At 39.4% G+C, this 21492-nt stretch overlaps 1 protein-coding gene across 1 annotated transcript in view; it reads left to right on the forward strand.

The window, feature by feature from the left end:
• The window catches only part of MYH15 (myosin heavy chain 15), a 187605-nt gene that overhangs the window by 91578 nt on the left and 74535 nt on the right, over nt 1-21492 (forward strand). The window contains 8 exon segments of the mRNA XM_007450546.1: nt 1345-1607; nt 7981-8063; nt 8066-8227; nt 9618-9794; nt 11449-11594; nt 14962-15052; nt 19052-19133; nt 19136-19440. Coding sequence (XP_007450608.1) covers nt 1345-1607; nt 7981-8063; nt 8066-8227; nt 9618-9794; nt 11449-11594; nt 14962-15052; nt 19052-19133; nt 19136-19440 — 1309 coding nt within the window.

The following is a 21492-nucleotide window of genomic DNA, read 5'->3' on the forward strand; positions in this document are numbered from 1 at the left end:
TCATAGTGGCTCTTTTCTTTCTTGTTTTTTTCAGTTCTTTCCTTTATGTCTTTAATAATTCTTAAGAATTATTTTATGATCTCCACCAGATTGTTTAATTATCTGAAATTCTGGGGGGGTTAATTAAACTTTTTATTGTGGGTGCTCACCCTCACTTATGGTTGAATTTTTTTCTATATGTGTTTTGTAATTTTGAACTGTAAGCTCATCTTCAAAGGGACTTTAAGAAAATCTCTAGTGCTTGATTTTAGGGTATTTTCTTCAGTGCACTTTTGTATTTTTCCCCCAAGGGCCCAAAGGGTATTTATTACCAGTGTAAAAAAATGATTATGCTAATTTCTTGTGTATTTCTGCACTAATCAGGTAGTATAATTTAAATCTCAAACACACCGGTGGTGCTGGTTCATAGTATAAAAAAAAATTCTTAGCATAGGATCTTTTTTCTTCATCCTGAGCCCAGACCAAATCAGATGTACTTCTCTTTGACTTCTCTCTGTGCCAGTGGGTGAATTTTTAAATCCTCCTTTTCATTAAGGGTGAAATTCTTTGAAAATCACAGCCTGTCTCTTTATCCACAAGGATATAAAAATACAAACCCTACAATACCAAGCCTGGCTTCCTCCTTCCATAAGGATGGTCAGACTGTATAAGCATTCACTCTTTTCTCTGTTTTTTTTAGCTCCCTCTGTACTTCTTACCCTCTTTAAGGGTCAGCTCTCATTTAAAGGATGTTTGTAGTGGAAACATTTTCAGAACAAATAGTCCACAACATTGTTAGCCCCAGAAGTCCCTCAAAGGGTTTTTGATAGAATCAAATGAGAGCTTGGATGTAGAAGTGCTTTGAAGACTAATGAGGATTTATAATGACTCCTAAAAAGATGTGCTTATTAGGGATCTTAATTTGGAGAATAACTCTTTTATTTTTAATTTTTTTAATTTTTATTTTTTAAAATTTTATTTATTTTTGGCTACGCTGGGTCTTCGTTGCTGCGCGTGGGCTTTCTCTAGTTGCAGCAAGTGGGGGCTACGCTTCATTACAGTGCACGGGCTTCTCATTGCAATGGCTTCTCTTGTTGCAGAGCACGAGCTCTATGGATGTGGGCTTCAGTAGTTGCAGCACACGGTTTGGTAGTTGCAGCACGTGGCTCGGAGGCTCAGTAGTTGTGGTACACGGGCTTAGTTGCTCCGCAGCATGTGGGATCTTCCTGGACCAGGGATTGAATCTGTGTCCCCTGAATTGGCAGGCAGATTCTTAACCACCCAACACCAGGGAAATCCGGAAAATAACTCTTTTATAGTCTAGGTTAACTTTATTTTCTTTTTTTTTCTTCCCCCTCGACTTAGGGATGCACTTCTTTTAATCCAGTGGAACGTAAGAGCTTTCATGGCTGTGAAGAGCTGGCCGTGGATGAGGCTCTTCTTCAAGATCAAGCCTCTTGTTAGATCTGCTGGAATGGGAAAGGAGGTAGCTGGACTGAAGGAAGAGTGTGTGCAGCTGCAAAAAACATTGGCGAAATCAGAATCTCCGAGGGAGGAGCTGAAAGCCAAGCAAGTCTCCCTACTCCAGGAAAAGAATGACTTGCTTCTTCAGCTGCAGGCCGTGACTGGCCCCACCATTTCTTCTTCAAATCAAGTTTCTAATTAGATTCCCTTGTTTTTCAGGCAGTATTGACTTGAAAAAAAATAGAGCCACGTGCTTTGCAAATACTGTAGAATTTCATCCAACACAGACAATGGAAACACTTAGAGAGACACCCTGTTTTATACTGAAGTGATTTCATTGACAGTATGTCTTTGAAAAAGGGACAAACTTTTAGATGGGTTTTAACTATATAAACAGATGGAAATCTATCAAGGGAGTCAGGAAGCTCTGAATCTTAATTCAAATTCTGTAGTTAGCATGTAACCCATTAGCAAATCAAAAGATAGGATCTTTCTTAATTTGATTTTCAGATTTTTCATCATTAGTGTATAGGAATGCCAGAGATTTCTGTGCATTAATTTTGTATCCTGCTACTTTACCAAATTCATTGCTTAGCTTTAGTAGTTTTCTGGTAGCATCTTTGGGATTCTCTATGTATAGTATCATGTCATCTGCAAACAGTGACAGCTTTACTTCTTCTTTTCTGATTTGGATTCCTTTTATTTCTTTTTCTTCTCTGATTGCTGTGGCTAAAACTCCCAAAACTATGTTGAATAAGAGTGGTGAGAGTGGGCAACCTTGTCTTGTTCCTGATCTTAGTGGAAAGGCTTTCAGTTTTCACCATTGAGGACGATGTTGGCTGTGGGTTTGTTATATATGGCATTTATTATGTTGAGGTAAGTTCCCTCTATGCCTACTTTCTGGAGGGTTTTTATCATAAATGAGTATTGAATTTTGTCGAAAGCTTTCTCTGCATCTATTGAGATGATCATATGGTTTTTCTCCTTCAATTTGTTAATATGGTGTATCACGTTGATAGATTTGCGTATATTGAAGAATCCTTGCATTCCTGGAATAAACCCCACTTGATCATGGTGTATGATCCTTTTAATGTGCTGTTGGATTCTGTTTGCTAGTATTTTGTTGAGGATTTTTGCATCTATGTTCATCAGTGATATTGGCCTGTAGTTTTCTTTCTTTGTGACATCCTTGTCTGGTTTTGGTATCAAGGTGATGGTGGCCTCGTAGAATGAGTTTGGGAGTGTTCCTCCCTCTGCTATATTTTGGAAGAGTTTGAGAAGGATAGGTGTTAGCTCTTCTCTAAATGTTTGATAGAATTCGCCTGTGAAGCCATCTGGTCCTGGGCTTTTGTTTGTTGGAAGATTTTTAATCACAGTTTCAATTTCAGTGTTTGTGATTGGTCTGTTCATATTTTCTATTTCTTCCTGATTCAGTCTTGGCAGTTTGTGCATTTCTAAGAATTTGTCCATTTCTTCCAGATTGTCCATTTTATTGGCATAGAGTTGCTTGTAGTAATCCCTCATGATTTTTTTTATTTCTGCAGTGTCAGTTGTTACTTCTCCTTTTTCATTTCTGATTCTATTGATTTGAGTCTTCTCCCTTTTTTTCTTGATGAGTCTGGCTAATGGTTTATCTGAAGAAGTAAAGCTGTCACTGTTTGCAGATGACATGATACTATACATAGAGAATCCTAAAGATGCTACCAGAAAACTACTAGAGCTAATCAATGAATTTGGTAAAGTAGCAGGATACAAAATTAATGCACAGAAATCTCTGGCATTCCTATATACTAATGATGAAAAATCTGAAAGTGAAATCAAGAAAACACTCCCATTTACCATTGCAACAAAAAGAATAAAATATCTAGGAATAAACCTACCTAAGGAGACAAAAGACCTGTATGCAGAAAATTATAAGACACTGATGAAAGAAATTAAAGATGATACAAATAGATGGAGAGATATACCATGTTCTTGGATTGGAAGAATCAACATTGTGAAAATGACTCTACTACCCAAAGCAATCTATAGATTCAATGCAATCCCTATCAAACTACCACTGGCATTTTTCACAGAACTATAACAAAAAAATTCACGATTTGTATGAAAACACAAAAGACCCTGAATAGACAAAGCAATCTTGAGAACGAAAAATGGAACTGGAGGAATCAGGCGCCCTGACTTCCGACTATACTACAAAGCTACAGTAATCAAGACAGTATGGTATTGGCACAAAAACAGAAAGATAGATCAATGGAACAGGATAGAAAGCCCAGAGATAAACCCACACACATATGGTCACCTTATCTTTGATAAAGGAGGCAAAAGTATACAGTGGAGAAAAGACAGCCTCTTCAATAAGTGGTGCTGGGAAAACTCGACAGGTACATGTAAAGTATGAGATTATATCACTCCCTAACACCATACACAAAAATAAGCTCAAAATGGATTAAAGATCTAAATGTAAGGCCAGAAACTATCAAACTCTTAGAGGAAAACATAGGCAGAACACTCTATGACATAACTCACAGCAAGATCCTTTTTGACCCACCTCCTAGAGAAATGGAAATAAAAACAAAAATAAACAAATGGGACCTAATGAAACTTCAAAGCTTTTGCACAGCAAAGGTAACCATAAACAAGACAAAAAGACAACCCTAAGAATGGGAGAAAATATTTGCAAATGAAGCAACTGACAAACGATTAATCTCCAAAATTTACAAGCAGCTCATGCACCTCAATAACAAAAAAAAAACCCAATCCAAAAATGGGCAGAAGACCTAAATAGACATTTCTCCAAAGAAGATATACAGATTGCCAACAAACACATAAAAGAATGCTCAATATCATTAATCATTAGAGAAATGCCAATCAAAACTACAATGAGATATCATCTCACACTGGTCAGAATGGCCATCATCAAAAAATCTAGAAACAATAAATGCTGGAGAGGGTGTGGAGACAAGGGAACACTCCTGCACTGCTGGTGGGAATGTAAATTGATAAAGCCACTATGGTGAACAGTATGGAGGTTCCTTAAAATACTACAAATAGATCTACCATACAACCCAGCAATCCCACTACTGGGCATATACCCTGAGAAAACCATAATTCAAAAAGAGTCATGTACCACAATGTTCATTGCAGCTCTATTTATAATAGCCAGGACATGGAAGCAACCTAAGTGTCCATCATTGAATGAATGGATTAAGAAGATGTGGCACATATATACAATGGAATATTACTCAGCCATAAAAAGAAACAAAATTGGGTTATTTGTAGTGAGGTGGATGGACCTAGAGTCTGTCATACAGAGTGAAGTAAGTCAGAAAGAGAAAAACAAATACCATATGCTAACACATATATATGGAATATCAGAAAAAAAAGAAAAAGGTCCTGAAGAACTTAGGGGTAAGACGGGAATAAAGACACAGACCTACTAGAGAATGAACTTGAGGATATGGAGAGGGGGAAGGGTAAGCTGTGACAAAGTGAGAGAGTGGCATGGACATATATACACTACCAAACGTAAAATAGATAGCTAGTGGGAAGCAGCCGCATAGCACAGGGAGATCAGCTCAGTGCTTTGTGACCACCTAGAGGGGTGGGATAGGGAGGGTGGGAGGGAGGGAGACACAAGAGGGAAGAGATATGGGAACATATGTATATGTATAACTGATTCACTTTTTTATAAAGCAGAAACTAACACACCACTTTAAAGCAATTATACTCCAATAAAGATGTTTAAAAAAAAAAAAAAAGATAGGATCTTAGTAGGTCCTGAGAAAAGTTTTACTGAGATCTTCAGGATTATTGCAGTATGCCCCTAACTGGTTTTCCTGATTTTCATCTCCCTACTTGCCCTTTCCCAGTCCAAGTCAATATCACAATCAGTTGAGTTCTTAAAACAGCAGTTTTCAACCTTGACTTTGCATCAAAGTTATTTGTGAAGCATTAACAAATAAAAAGAAAGGTGCCTAGACTCCACTTTCAGATACTTTGACTAAGCGGGTCTTGTGTGGGTCCAAATCATCTGTATGGGTGATTCTGATATCCAGCCAGGATTGAGAACCATTGTCTTGAACAAATATGTTGCTTCCCTGATGAACAAGCTTCAGATCCTGCAATATGTGCATTATAGGATGCAAACCCTTGGCCCTGGCTTCCGAGCCTCCATCTCTAATCTGATGCCGATGTGCCCTTATTCACTCCCTGTTTTATTCCTCTTCTCTAGCTACCAGGACTACTGTTACATCCCAAAGGCAGGTATGAAATTTTATCCACCTTTATTGTACTCTCCACTGCACTTAGCACAGTGCTAAGTTAAATAATACTGGGTTCAAATACATTATATAAATATATTGTATTTTTCCTGCTTTTTGGACTTATGGAAAACAGAAAATTTAGTAGTTTTAGGCTGACCCAAGTTATTTGTTTCTTTTGGGACTCTGCTACCCATCAGTGTTCCAATAGGCCATATTTTATGAGAGTTTACATCCAGACCCACATTTCTGATACATATTTAATATAGCAGTGGTTCAAGAACTTTAGTGTGTATCAGCCTCACCTGGGATGCTTGTTAGAATACAGATTCCTAGGCCCCGCTCCAAACCTACATTAAGATCTATATTGTGAGAATCACAGTTTGTAATATCATATTTTGTCTGGCTTAGGACACAGGGAGCCTAGGATGAGACCTGGCCTCCTAGTTTTCATCATTCTTCCTCTCAACAAAAAGAGTGGCCCGTACTACCTGGGCTGATGTGGGGATAGAAATACACCCAACTTGTGAAGGGAAAGGTGGGTAAAAGTCTGGGATACATGAATAAAGATCATTGTGGGGAGCATAGGAGACACATGAAGCCAATTGCAGGGCAAGTCCTGGAAGGCTGAGATGAGTTCAAATTGTAACTGATTTAAAAAGCTGAACTGGCTATGAAATATTTTATCTCATTGATTTTTTTTTATCTCATAGATTTTTAAGAAACACACCTCCATACAGTAGGAATCAAGGAAACAAGGATTCTTTTCAAATTATTCACTAACTGAAAATACCAGAAGCACTGAGTGAACCCATTTCAATTAACACTGTGAGTACATGAGAAAATAACTGCCACTGGGGAAAGGATGTCCCTACTGTTAAACTGTCACACCACTGCTCAGCTGGCCCCAAACCTGCCATCATGTTAAATGAGAGGATCGATGATGGTCGATTGGATTGTTGGCTTCATTTGGTGATGGTGACAGGTCCTGTACAAGTGCTGAATGGAAGAGAGCAAAGAGCTATCCTGCCTGTCAACCTGGGATGAACTAAGATCAAATATCCCCATTATTGCTCAAGCATTGGAAGCTTCTCTGATATGCATGGATCCTTTTTGCCTTAACATTTTTGTTTGTTTTTAGTTTAGCCCTTCTCTTGGGTCTTCAATGATGTTGGAGATTCACTATTTTATACCTCCCCCATCTGTGCCTCTTTGAGCCCCATTTGTTGGGCATACAGGCTGAGAGTTAGCCAGGATCCAATAGCCTGGATTTTTGCCCTTCTCTGCTCTTGATCTAAGTAGATGAAACAACGTAAGCCAAGCAAATAGTTAGGTAATAGATTGCCCAAATTGCAGAGGATGGATGAGGTCTAAAGATGAAATATGGAGATATGTGTGAAGTTATATCACAACGAGACCTATAGTAATTAAGAACTTGCTCACAGAAAAGAGGTTTTATTTAGCCTCTAAATGGAGACAAATGAAAGTTCAAAGTTACACAGGTGCTTTTGTAGCAAAAAGCAATCGGCCCCTTCGTTTTTGACTTGGACGTAACACAGAAAGAGTGGGCCACATAGTGAGAGTTGGCAGCAGTATGTTTGAAAAAATAAGAGGAAGGAGGATTGCACACTCTATGGTTATAACTTGGGGAATTTACTGCTGGCAGAACCTTCGAGAAAAATATTTTAGTTGGAAATAATAGTAAAGTCTAGTTAGTGCTATTCAAGGAACCTCATGAATTGTAAATTCAGCTTATGAATAAAAAAATATACAGCCCAGCTCTATTTATTAGAAGATGCTTATATATTAAACAAGTGCATCAGGGTCCTTATAATAATATTATAAATATTCTATTGTCTGAGGAAACACCACTTTCTTAAAAGACCATATTCTGAGCAGGTACCGCCCTCAAACTATATGCCTGCAGGGATGCTTCCAGTAGCTGTGATTTAATCAGCACACCACTGATATTTGGAGGCACGTTAGCTCCTTTGGCCCACCAGGATTCTATTAAGTGCTTTAGAAGAGGTAATCTAATCTACTGAATGGCCTGAAAGATCAAAAGCACCTCCAAACACAAGCAACTCCTCCACTTCTCAACCATAGGGTCAGGGAACTGGGAATATTATTTCAACTGCTTAGGAAAGGTAGGTGAAAGTGCCGGGCAGAGGACAGGCAATTATCTCTCTGCTGTGTGTTAAGCAGCATTTCGCCTGGCTGTTAAATTACTTCCAGCTGTTGCCAACAATTTTCTCCTCATCATGGCGGGAACGAGAGACCCTGGCAAATGCTGAAGAGCAGTGCGAGTCACTGATTAAATCCAAGATCCAGCTGGAGGCCAGCGTCCAGGCGCTGTCTGCGTGGGGAGTTGGGGGGAGGAAGAAGAGGAGGTAAATTCCCAGCTGACTGCCAGGGGGTGGAGACTCGAAGATGAATGCTCCGCGTCGAAGAAGAAAGAAATCGATGACGGGGAAATAGTGTTGGCGAAGTCACAGAAGGAGAAGCGTGCCTCAGAGTACAAGGTACTTTTTCTATAATGTCAGGAAGGCCTAGATGCCTGAATTCCACACTCACAATCGGGCTCCAGGACCAGACTTGCTCTGTTTATATTAATTAACACAGTGGTCCGCAACTTTACAGCACTGGGAGTCAGAACTGGCATCAAATGAAGGATCTGGTGAACTGTGCCATCCTAATTCAAAGTTCCAACTTGAATTTATGGAACCCCACTTAATCTCCCAAATGAAACGTTTTCATTTGTTCCAATCTAATTGCATCCGAAATCTGATAGAAAGAGCAAAATGGTTTCATTGGGCCTCTCTAAGTATCCTTTTTTGGAAGGAGAGGGAACAGGATGCAGTTTATTGAAAGGTGATTTGGGACACGTCTGAATTCCCACCTCTGTCGTTGATTTGGAGCTTGACCTTGAGATGTCATTTTAATTCCAGCTAAGGACCTTAATGTTTTGTTCATTTTAGCTGAGGTTTTTATCTTGTGCATCTGTGTATAGACTGAAGTCAGCTGAGGGGTCTGTATCAAACCTTTGATTAAAAAAAAAGTCTCCAGAATAATATCGTAATTTTGGCAGATGATTAAATAGCAACTCTTGAACATCAGTTCCCTTTCATAAAAAGCACTTGGACCTGATATAAATGGCTTACACTTTTGCCTATTTTATCAGTTGGAACTCTCTTTAACTGCCACTTTCTTAGCATTTGAGGCACAAGATTCATATTGCCCCGAATACTCTAAAGAAAGCTAAATTACCTTTAGTGGTATTCTTGTTATACAAATAATATGACACTCTGAATACTGGCCATCCACTGACCAATGCTGATAACATATATATATATATATATATATTTTTTTTTTTAAATAATTAATTTATTTTTGGCTGTGTTGGGTCTTCGTTTCTGTGCGAGGGCTTTCTCTAGTTGCAGCGAGCGGGGGCCACTCTTCATCGCAGTGCATGGGCCTCTCACTATCCCGGCCTCTCGTCGTGGAGCACGGGCTCCAGAGGCACAGGCTCAGTAGCTGTGGCTCACGGGCCTAGTTGCTCCGCGGCATGTGGGATCTTCCCAGGCCAGGGCTCGAACCCGTGTCCCCTGCATTGGCAGGTGGATTCTCAACCACTGCGCCACCAGGGAAGCCCCTATGCTGATAATATTTGATTAACCAGAATACCCCATTCCCCGACCAGGAGAGCTAACAGATCATTTGTGTCTGTGTGTAAAAGAAAAAGTGAACTTAGAGTTTTAAAAAGTCCATCAGGAATTTGGCTAAATTTGGTTCTTTATGACAGTGGATACCTCCTGAGATTTTTGGTCCTAGAAAAGAGAGGAGATGGCCCTTAGCGTTTATACCCCACCTTCCATAAGTGGCTCTCATGGAACTGTTGTCTTCTCCCCACAGGTTAAGAATCTAACTGAGGAGGTGGAGTCTCTCAGTGAGGATGTCAGCAAAGTTCAGCAAGCAGTCAAGGCTGCGCGGGAGGCCCACCAGCAGACCCTGGAGGACCTGCACGCGGAAGAGGAGAAAACCCTCACCCTGAGCAAAACCAAGCTGACACTAGAGCAGCCAGCGAAGGAGGTCAGTAGTGATACGTCTTGCTAGTTAGCTGTGTGTGTCTACATCTGTACAAACCTCCACTTTTTACTTAGTTCATTTATCTTGACATTTTCAGGAAAACTTAGTAGCATGGTTCGTTTCCCTCATTATTTAGAAATAAGAGGTGAGCCACTACAGTAGAAGAAAGGCCCCAGCCTGTAATCTGTCTGTTTTTATATGCAACTTTCACACAACCCTGGGCAGTGGGAGAACACTGAGATGAATCGTGAAGGGGTATCACTCTGACTGACTGTTCCCCACAGAACCTGGTGTTTTGCCCCACAGATATGTTGGTGCTTTATCTGACACTAGTATTGAAGGATGGCTTTAAGGCCCTGTTGTGTCTCCAGCCATGCACTGAGGTTTGTTAAAGTAGAAAGATATGTAAGTCGCAAGCTGTGTTCTACCAACACTATTGGAAAACACTTGTAAGATTCTAGAGATGGTGCCCCTGTTCTGCCTCCAAATACCCTGTAGAATAAAGATGCTTCAGACGAGTCTCAGTGGTTAGGTTCATCACTCTTCCTGTGTCCTCCCAGCTGACAGTGTGTGCGTTCACTGTTTTATTAGTCCCCAACGCTTAGCCTTTATTAAATTGCTGACGAGGGTGGTTAGGTTTTTTCTTTTTATTATCTGCTTCTTTTTCCTCATGCCTTACTATCAGTTTCCTCTATTACCTATTAGTCATCTCACTTCTCTTCCTATTTCCAACTGATACGTATCTCACAAAGCCTCAGTATGGGGATTTATTGGTTGTGTGCAAACAGCACACACTCTTGTTCTCTCGCAGAGTTCATTTATTTTCAGGTTTTTGCATACGCCCTCCAGAAATTCTCCCTTCTCCCCTATTCGAATTTTATATCTTTTGCTAGTCACAGGAAATAGCTTCTATTGTGGCAAAGTAAGTATATCACTGAAAACTAGCCATATTGTAACTGTTATTTAGCCTCCCGCTAAGCTAACCTCAGCATCATGGTTGGCAACACTACGGACAGAACTTGAATGTTCTGATCACCTTGTTGGAGGTACCAGAATATGACACAATGTTACGGACCATAGAGGGTACCAAGGTGGTAAAGGAGGGTGTGGAAATCATGCCATGTGAGATGTGTTTGAAAGCGTCAGTGATACTGTGTTGGAAGACTCAGGACAGCTGCCTAATATTCGTGAATGATCATGTGGAGACAGATTTGCTTGGTGCTGCTCTAGGGAGCAGAGCTTAGACCGGTGGGATGAACTTAGAGAGACTACTTTGGCTTCTTATGAAGAAGTGATCCTGAGTAAATGGACTCTTATCCACCCACGAAGCGAGCTGCCATGAGAAGAAGTGAGCTTCCCATCACTGGAAAGCAATCAAACAAGGGCTCACTAGGCATTTATTATTGGCTTCTTCTGTAGGCTAGAACACATATTCGTTAATCTTTAAAGTTTTCCTTCATCGCCGTGATTTCTAGATTCTTTTGTTGTCCTATTGATGTGTACAATATTTATTTTAAAATATCTACATAACTGGGCATCATTTACAGACTCTGCTTGCATTTTTTTCTTTTTCCAGAAGGTAAGTGGTTAATGAACACATCTAGTAAAGTATAAACTTTACTTATTTATTGGGCTCAATAATGTCTCCTTCTGTCAGCTTGAGGGTGCCCTTGAACAGGAGAGCAAAGCGAGAATGAACTGGGAAAAGGAAAAGTGCAAACTGGAGGGCGAGGTAAAGCTGAACCAGGAAAGCATGGAGGACCTGGAGAGCAGGCAGCTGCAGCTAGCAGAAAAGCTGAGGAGGTGAGTCACCTTTCTGTTGACTTGAGATTCTGGGAGACCTTTTATTGGAGGAAAGAGCTCTCTCATGTCATTTATCCTCATGACCCTAGGGCCAGATGTCTTAAGACCTGAAGGGGAGGATAAGAAGGATAACAAGCCTAGGAAATTGAATTTTTTTTCTTTTGCTAGACTTTATGTGAAATTTCTTTTTATAATTATGTAATAACCTACAAGAAAGTAACTGAGAAGGCTGACTAGTAGATGCAAATGAAAGGCGTAAGGCACAGGAGATGCAAATTATTGGAATTTGAAGTTACAAGTCAAAATAAAAATCGCTCACTTCTTTTACTCGTGATGAGACCAATGGCCTCAAGTAAAAAAAAAAAAATAGAAAATAAATCCTAATGTGAAGTCCCATATACCATCTGATCATTTAAAAAACAAAACAAAACTTATTTGCCAGATATAACCTCATTAAAATTTATATAACTTTTTTGGGTCAAATAATTTACTGTATAAGTATTAAACCTTAAAATTGAAAGCAAAACATAACATGATCAAAATCAGTAGCCCTTCAGTTCACATGGATTCCCAAGGAGCTCAGGGCAAGATGGCCCTCTCAGTTTAGTTTCATCATTCAGTGAAATGGATTTTCTCACCTTGTCCCTTTTGTCTTCCTCTGTTCAGCTAGACTTTCTTCTTCTCCATATTTAAAAAAAAAATTTGGCTGAGCTGCGCAGCATAATGCAGTATCTCAGTTTTCTGACCAGGGTTTGAACCTGTGCCCCCTGAAGTGGGAACCCGTAGTCTTAACAACTGGACTGCCAGGGGAATCCCCAGCTAGACTTTCTTCTGACCATTAGGGATTTTCCGGTTATTTGGAATAGATCAAATAAGAGAGGGAAACAGTGAGATCTAAGAGTGAGATAAGGCCAGGTTAAAGCTGGGAGCCCACTGGCTCTTGGAGCCCACAGTGAAGAAGAAGACGGTCAAGTGAGCAACTATGAGCTTCTGGTTTTCCTGTCTGTGTACATGAGTTTCCATTACACATACTTGTGGTCAGACCTGATTAATAGCCTACCAATAAGTTACTGAACTTGATAGGTGTTTCCTACTTGATAGGTAGGAAAAGATGAAATAAGTAACCCTATGAATGTAACGGAACAGTGAAAGGCAAAATGATGATAGAGTTCCCTAAGCATTCAATTTTGAAGATTGTGTTTCAGCTCAGCAAAGTGAAAATGATACTCTATGTCCTTGTAGGCCACAGGTCAAAGAGCTCTGGCATTTCAGAAACCCATGTTTTCAGGAAATGTTAAATTTATTATACAACATTTTCTCTAAATGGACCTATGTATATATGGAAACAATACATGAAAATGTGGCATTTTAAAATGGTGATGACAGGCTAGAATACTTAATAAATAACACAGATTATAAGCTATTCATCTTCTGAGATAAAAGTTAAATTTCTTCCTCACGCTATTCACACAAACACAAAATCCAGTTTCATTGAAGAATTAAATGCCAAAATCAAGCTATAAAATCATTAGAAAATGCAGCATTATTCACCATAGCCAAGATATGGAAACAACCTAAATGCCCACTGATGGATGGATGGGTAAAGAAAATGTGGTGTATACATTTAATGGAATGTTATTCAGCCTCTTTTTAAAGGAAATCCTGCCGTATGCAACAACGTGGATGAACCTGGCGGACGTTATGCTAAATGAAATAAGTCAGTCACAGAAGGACAAATAGTGCATGATTCCACTTATATGAGGCATCCAAAACAGTCACAGTCATAGAAACAGAGTAGAATGGTGGTGTCCAGGGGCTTGGAGGCAGGGGAAAATGTGGAGTTGCTCTTAAGTGGGTATAAAGCTTCCATCATGCAAGTTGATTAAGTTCTAGAGATGATTAAGTTTTAGAGTGACGTACAATGTTGTGCCTATAGTTAATAATATTGTACACTTAAATATTTGTTGAGAGGGTAGATCTCCTGTTAAATGTTCTTCAATTAAAAAAACACAGCAAAAATCATTAAAAAACAAAACCATTAAAAGACAATATAGGTGGTAAGTCTTAGGAAACTGGCAGGTCAGACTGAATGAATCACAAAAATCCAAAGGCATAAAAGGAATATATTGGTAAATTTGATGTTGATACATTGACATTTTAAACATTTATGTGGCAAAAGCCAACATAAATAAAACTGGGGCAAATTAGAAAGTGGGAGAAATATCTGCAGCAGATATCAAAAAAAATATCAAGAGTATTAAAGGAAAATCTATAATTCAATAATTAGATGAACAACCTATCAGAAAAATGGGCAACGGACACAGCGGGCAGTTCATTTGTTTTATTGCCCATTTTAAAATCCTCATAGTTGATAACATGCTGTCCTCACTAGTAAACAAGGACATTCATTATAAAACAATGACATACTAATCTGTTAGATTAGGAAAAATTTAGAAGTGTGCTAATGTTAAGTGTAAATGTAGAGAAATAACCTCACACTGCTATTGGAGGCCAAAGGACAAGGTTATAAGTTTTTAAACACATACCTATACCCGACACACCAATTCCCTGCTCAATATCCACTCTGTAGAGACACTCACATGTACACAAGGGTGCATGTATATGAACAGCATTATTTGTAAAAGTAAAATTTGGGGGAAAACCTCAATGTTTATTAATAGGGAAATGTATAAATAACCACATGATATCTAAATCATAAACTAGTATGTCACAGTTAATTTTTTTTTTTTTTTTTTTTTTTTTTTTCGTTTTGTATGCGGGCCTCTCACTGTTGTGGCCTCTCCCATTTGCGGAGCACAGGCTCCGGACGCGCAGGCTCAGTGGCCATGGCTCACGGGCCCAGCCGCTCCGCGGCATGTGGGATCTTCCCGAAACGGGGCACGAACCCGCGTCTCCTGCATTGGCAGGCGGACTCTCAAGCACTGAGCCACCAGGGAAGCCCGTCACAGTTAATTTTTAAGTGAAGTAATCTATGTGTAGGCCAACATGGAAAAATCTCCATGTATTTTTGGGTTAAAAATGTTGTAGAATTATAAATTCAAATGTATACAGTATTATACCTTTCACAGTAAAGAAAATGAAACTATTTCTACTGATATATAACCACAAACATGTGTCAATACTCAGAAAAATGTCTGGAAGGATTCACACCGAACTGATTATGGTGGTTACCTCTAGGCAAGGAAGAGAGATTGGGTATAATAGCCAAGAAGACTTCAGCTATAGATGTAATAGTTGAATTTTTTACAGTGAATGACTTCATGTGTTATTACTATAATTTAAAGAATATTTAAACAAAATGTTATTACTCTGAGCAATTCCACTTGATAACTCTTTTCCCTAACAGGAAAGAATTAGAAATGAATCAGATGAGCTCAATGGTGGAGAATGAGAAAGGCCTGGTGGCTCAGCTTCAGAAGATGGTTAAAGAGCTCCAGGTAATCATTTATCAAATACCTGTGTGCACCTGTAGTTAGATCCGTGGGTGATGATTGACACTTCAGTGACAAATGCTCTGCCAAGTTACCCATAGCTCTAGCCAACTATAGACAAGGCAGAAAAGAGCAGTGGTTGAGAAGGTAACCTGGCATTCTATAGATATGTGACTCTGGAGAACATTACTGTTTAAGCTTAGATTTCCTTATCACGAAGGTACTAAAAAACAAGTAGCTAATTTGTTGAACGTTTGACATAAACTAGGTATTGTGCTAAAACCCTGGACGTCTACATTTTTACTCATTAATCCTCCTGACAACCTTTGAGCTAAAATTGAATGCAACAGTACATTTAAGTGGTAAGCTCAGTGCCTGACCCATGGTAAGCATTCAATGCTACCAATTTAATTTTTTTTTTTTTTTTTTTTTGGTGGTACGTGGGCCTCTCCCTGTTGTGGCCTCTCCCGTTGCGGAGCACAGGCTCCGGACGCGCAGGCTCAGCGGCCATGGCTCAGGGGCCCAGCTGCTCCACGGCATGTGGGATCTTCCCGGACCGGGGCACGAACCCGTGCCCCCTGCATTGGCAGGCGGACTCTCAACCACTGCGCCATCAGGGAAGCCCTACCAATTTAATTTTTTATGATGATTAGTTTTTGTGATTAGAAGGCAATTATGCTGCAAATCTGTCTTGTAGCTACTTGTAGCCTCAAAACATTATTTGATAATGGGCAGCTATTTATAAGTTTTAGACCAGGCAACTGTATTATACTATATGACCACATTATAAAGTAATTTAAAGCATGGATACATTTAACTCCTCACGTATACATGCAGATGGATATTTTTCCTTTGAAGCTAAGTAGTTATCTCACTAATGTAACTATTATTTGAAATAATTTTGGAACTTTTTTCTGATTATTACCTTCTGAGATATTTTGAGCCAAATTAGACCAGTCTCACTGCTTTATGGGCAAGCTTTCAGACAATATTAATCTCCAAGTGATTGCCTATCATATTCACCAGACTTCTCTTCAAATGATACTTTATCCAAAAAATGTTCAATTTATCCAAAATACAAATTTTCTTACCCTGATGATTTAAAAAACTATCTAAAGGTTATTTCTTTTTTTTTTGATGTCTGAAACATTTATATTAACATATTTCCATACAAATAACCCAAAGAAAGTTTAGTATTAGTTGTTTTTTGTTTGTTTTTTGTTTTTTATACTGCAGGTTCTTATTAGTCATCAATTTGATACACATCAGTGTATACATGTCAATCCCAATCGCCCAATTTATCACACTACCATCCCCACCCCGCCACAGCTTTCCCCCCCTTGGTGTCCGTACGTTTGTTCTCTACACCTGTGTCTCAACTTCTGCCCTGCAAACTGGTTCATCTGTACCATTTTTCTAGGTTCCACATACATGCATTAATATACAATATTTGTTTTTCTCTCTGACTTACTTCACTCTGTATGACAGTCTTTAGATCCATCCACGTCTCAACAAATGACTCAATTTCATTCCTTTTTATGGCTGAGTAATATTCCATTGTATATATGTACCACATCTTCTGTATCCATTCGTCTGTCGGTGGGCACTTAGGTTGCGTCCATGACCTGGCTATTGTAAATAGTGCTGCAATGAACATTGGGGTGCATGTGTCTTTTTGAATTATTGTTTTCTCTGGGTATATGCCCAGCAGTGGGATTGCTGGATCATACGGTAATTCTATTTTTAGTTTTTTAAGGAACCTCCATACTTTTCTCCATAGTGGCTGTATCAATTTACGTTCCCACCAACAGTGCAAGAGGGTTCCCTTTTCTCCACACCCTTTCCAGCATTTGTTGTTTGTAGATTTTCTGATGATGCCCATTCTAACTGGTGTGAGGTGATACCTCATTGTAGTTTTGATTTGCATTTCTCTAAAAATTAGTGATGTTGAGCAGCTTTTCATGTGCTTCTTGGCCATCTGTATGTCTTCTTTGGAGAAATGTCTATTTAGATCTTCTGCCCATTTTTGGATTGGGTTGTTTGTTTTTTTAATATTGAGCTGCATGAGCTGTTTATATATTTTGGAGATTAATCCTCTGTCCAATGATTCATTTGCAAATATTTTCACCCATTCTGAGGGTTGTCTTTTCGTCTTGTTTATGGTTTCCTTTGCTGTGCAAAAGCTTTTAAGTGTCATTAGGTCCCACCTGTTTATTTTTATGTTTATGTCCATTACTCTAGGAGGTGGATCAAAAAAGATCTTGCTGCGATTTATGTCAAAGAGTGTTCTGCCTATGTTTTCCTCCAAGAGTTTTATAGTGTCCGGTCTTACATTTAGATCTCGAATCCAGTCTGAGTTTATTTTTGTGTATGGTGTTAGGGAGTATTCTAATTTCATTCTTTTACATGTAGCTGTCCAGTTTTCCCAGCACCACTTATTGAAGAGACTGTCTTTCCTCCATTGTATATCTTTGCCTCCTTTTTCATAGATTAGTTGACCATAGGTGCGTGAGTTTATCTCTGGGCTTTCTATCTTGTTCCATTGATCTGTCTTTCTGTTTTTGTGCCAGTACCATATTGTCTTGATTACTGTAGCACTAAAGGTTATTTCTAAAGAAATATTTCAGAAATGTTTGGTTCAGTGACAGTATTGTTATAAATAAAGGTATTGGATCCCAAGATAACTAATTGGAAGGGGATCACGATTACCTGGATGTGGAAATCATACGTTTTTTGGCACCTTCTCTGTCATAACTCATCTACAGATTAGATAGCCTTACATATTGGGTTGGTCTAGAAATTAGCTTTCTCTCAGCAATCATTCTCTTATTTAATGAAATTTTTAATATTCTAAAATAGAAGTTATCTTTTTTCCCCTATACTCTAACCTATGCCTAATTATTTAAGGTGATGTTAATGACCATCCTTGTTTTTTTTTAATTTAATTTTATTTAATTAATTAATTAATTAATTAATTTTTGGCTGTGTTGGGTCTTCGTTTCTGTGTGAGGGCTTTCTTTAGTTGTGGCGAGCGGGGGCCACTCTTCATCGCGGTGCGCGGGCCTCTCACTGTTGCGGCCTCTCGTTGCGGAGCACAAGCTCCAGATGCGCAGGCTTAGTAGTTGTGGCTCACGGGCCTAGTTGCTCCGCGGCATGTGGGATCTTCCCGGATCAGGGCTCGAACCCATGTCCCCCTCATTGGCAGGCAAATTCTCAACCACTGCGCCACCAGGGAAGCCCACCATCCTTGGTTTTACTGTACTGTACCACAATGATGCTATCAAGATTTGTCGAGCTCTTTGCTGTTACACTGAAAGACTTTTGGGCTCTGAGAGTTCTTATCACTTCTTTTCTTTGTCTTATAATTCTGCTTCTAATGATATCAGATTACTGTCCAATTTAGTAGTCTCATTCCTCCACCAAATTAAAATTATTTGTTATTTCAATTTTCCTGCTACCTTAAATCACCTACAGACTAAGAAACCAAGTAACCAGGTTTGTCAGAATTGTGTGTAAAATTAAATTGATGCTTATGAGTTAGCTGCTTGAACTCAGAGGTATTTAGTCTATTAATCAGATTTTTGGCCAAGTTTCCAATAGTTGAGGTTGTCAGGTAAGCAAATTCCAGATAAATGAGGTATTGTATATAACATTCATCATGTTTTTTTTTTAATAAGTTCTCTTTAAAATGATTCCTTGTTATATGAAAAATATTTTCTATTCCTTTGGAAAGTGCTCCTTATTAAAATTTCCTCTTCATGTATTTAATATAATGAGGTTGCTTATCACCAAGGCCTGGGAAATTGGGAGGAATTACAAATTTTAATTCTGCTCTTGGTATTGGTTTGGATCAAATCACTTAATTTCTCTGTATTCTATCTTCTTTAACTATAAAATGAGAACCAAAAGTGTTAGTTGTGAGAAATAAAAAAAAATACAGTAGAGCTCTTGAATATAAAATATGCTACAAGTGCTTAGTAAAATCAAAATTATTTGTTGCTACAGGCTCAGATACAGGTTTTGAAAGATGAACTGGAAGCTTAAAGGACCACTCGAGCCAAGGTAGAAAGGGAGAGGACTGACCTCACCGAGAGCTGGAAGACCTGAATGAGGGGCTGGAGGAGACAGCAGGGGCCAGTTTGGCTCAGCTGGAAATAACTAAGAAACAAGAAACAAAATTCCAGAAGCTCCGTTGAGACATGGAAGAGTCCACACTGCACTTTGAGGCAACCTCTGCCTCTTTGAAGAAGAGGCACGGAGACAGCCTGGCTGAGCTGGAGAGCCAGGTAGAAAATCTACAACTGGTCGAGCAGACACTGGAAAAAGACAAGAGTGACCTGCAGCTCAAAGTGAATGATGTCCTGACCCATGTTGAGCAGATGACCAGAGCTAAGGTAAGGAACATTGCCAAGCCCTCCTTGAGGATTTAGGACATGGAAGTAGGCAGAGGAGGGGAAGGAAAAGAAAGCTAAAGCAAATTGGTGACTCAGAGTATTTGCTAGTGGAGGCTAGAGATCTTCAGATTGGCTAGATCAGGTCTAATCTCAGTGATTGCTAAAGTCACATGACCATCCCCTGAAGGTAGCCTGACAGTGGCTTCTGGTTTCATTGGAATTCCAGTCCATGTTCCTTGTGGGTCTCTCTAGTGATGATGTAGTAAGTAGGCTGGACAAGTGAAACCACTAGCTCATGAGTGGTGCTTCTCTCTTGAAGGATGGCTTTGAGTTGGGAGCACTCCACGGCAGGGCTCAGGTACTTTGAGTCCTTCTGAACAAATGGCGGCACAAATAGCTTTGCGAGGAGGAGAGAAATTTTTTGCCTTCATGTCCTCTGGCATCTCTTTAACGAGCCAACACTAGGAGAAACTTTATCACATGTTCTTTCTTCACTGAGCCCATTAATCTCTACACTGCCAGCTCTCATCTCGAATGACTAGTATCAGATCACAGGTGAGAGCTGCCTTACCTCCTGGCAGTTGAGAGGAGCCTTGCTTGAGGTCACACAGAGCAAGTAGCTGGTGCCAAATTGTCCTTGTGAGCAGAATTTATAGTCATCCGGGAAAGACGAACCAACAATAAAGCTTGATCTTTATGGACGGTGGCCAGAAAAATGTGAATTTCTTCAGATACTGAGTGACTCCTGAAACGTTTAGCATTAATTCCCTTTAAAGACCACGTTGAGTAGAAACACAACTACCCTGCTTTTCCTTCTCTTTCTTTCTTTCCACTGTCCCTGCCAACCCACCTCCAATTATCTTAAAATGTAAATCTAGTGAGGACTTAGGACCTCTCTTCCTCCGTCTCTTCTGTATTCTGCATTTTGTATCGATTCTGTCCTCAACAATGAAAATATTCTCACTCCTTGCCCTTGTAGGCTTCATCTTCTTTTGTCAGCCCAAGTGAGCCCTGGAAAACCTCACTCTCTTCATACTCTTTGCCTCTCATTCATCCTCAGGAACTCTTCTGTTTCTGTACATTTTAGTAGGGAGTCATAAAATCATAAAACTGTTGATAGGTTCACCATAAATCCATACTAATTAGGTGTGAATTTTATACTTTCCAACTTCCTATAGAATTTCATTGCTGCTCAGAAGTTCTTTGTTCTTCTAACTCACTTTGTTTTATTTTGGAAGAGAAACAGACTTCTATCCCTGCCTTTCTGAATCCTTCCTTTTAATAAATGCTGCTTTTCTGAATCCTTCCTTTTAATAAATGTTAACATCTTACTGATAAGATTAAGACCATTAATTATAACTTCTGTCTTCACCTTTTAAGCTATTCACTCATCCATTTATTTCCTTCTTGTTCCGAAGAATAAATGGGCATTATTCCACATGGGCATTATTCACCCACTGCAAAAAACAAAAGGCTTTTCCATACTAAGAATGGTATTTTGAGAAAAAGCAAAGTCTGTCCATATCTATCTTAATCTGACTCCTTGACCAAAAAGTAATGTTCTATTTATCATTGATATGTAACAAATCACTCCAAAACCTTAGAGTTAAAACAATAATTTATTATTTTCTCTCTTGGTTCTGGAGGTTGACAGGCTTATCGCAGATGGCGGTTGAGACTGGAATCATCTGAAGGTTTACTCATTTGCATGTCTGGCTCCTGGGCTGGGATAGCTAGACAGTTGGGGGCTGGTTGGAAATCTCTCTTTTTGTGTGACCTCTCCATGTAGCTAACTTGGGTTTCCTCATAGCATGGCAGGCATAGGGGAGTTGGACTTCTTACATGGCAATTCAGGGCACTAAAAGCAAATATTCCAAGATACCAAAGATGCAAAGACTCTTGTGAAGAAGGCTTACAATACAGTGGAGTGATTCTGTGTGACTCCCAACAGTGATGAGTCACAGGGGTAAGGTCTACACATGGCTGCGAACACTAGAGACTGTGACTCCCTGGGTGGCCATCTTTGGAGACTAGTTCCCAAAAGTAGGTGTA

Source organism: Lipotes vexillifer, unplaced genomic scaffold (assembly GCF_000442215.2).
Source record: "Lipotes vexillifer unplaced genomic scaffold, Lipotes_vexillifer_v1.1 scaffold946, whole genome shotgun sequence".
Taxonomy (NCBI): Eukaryota; Metazoa; Chordata; class Mammalia; order Artiodactyla; family Lipotidae; genus Lipotes; species Lipotes vexillifer.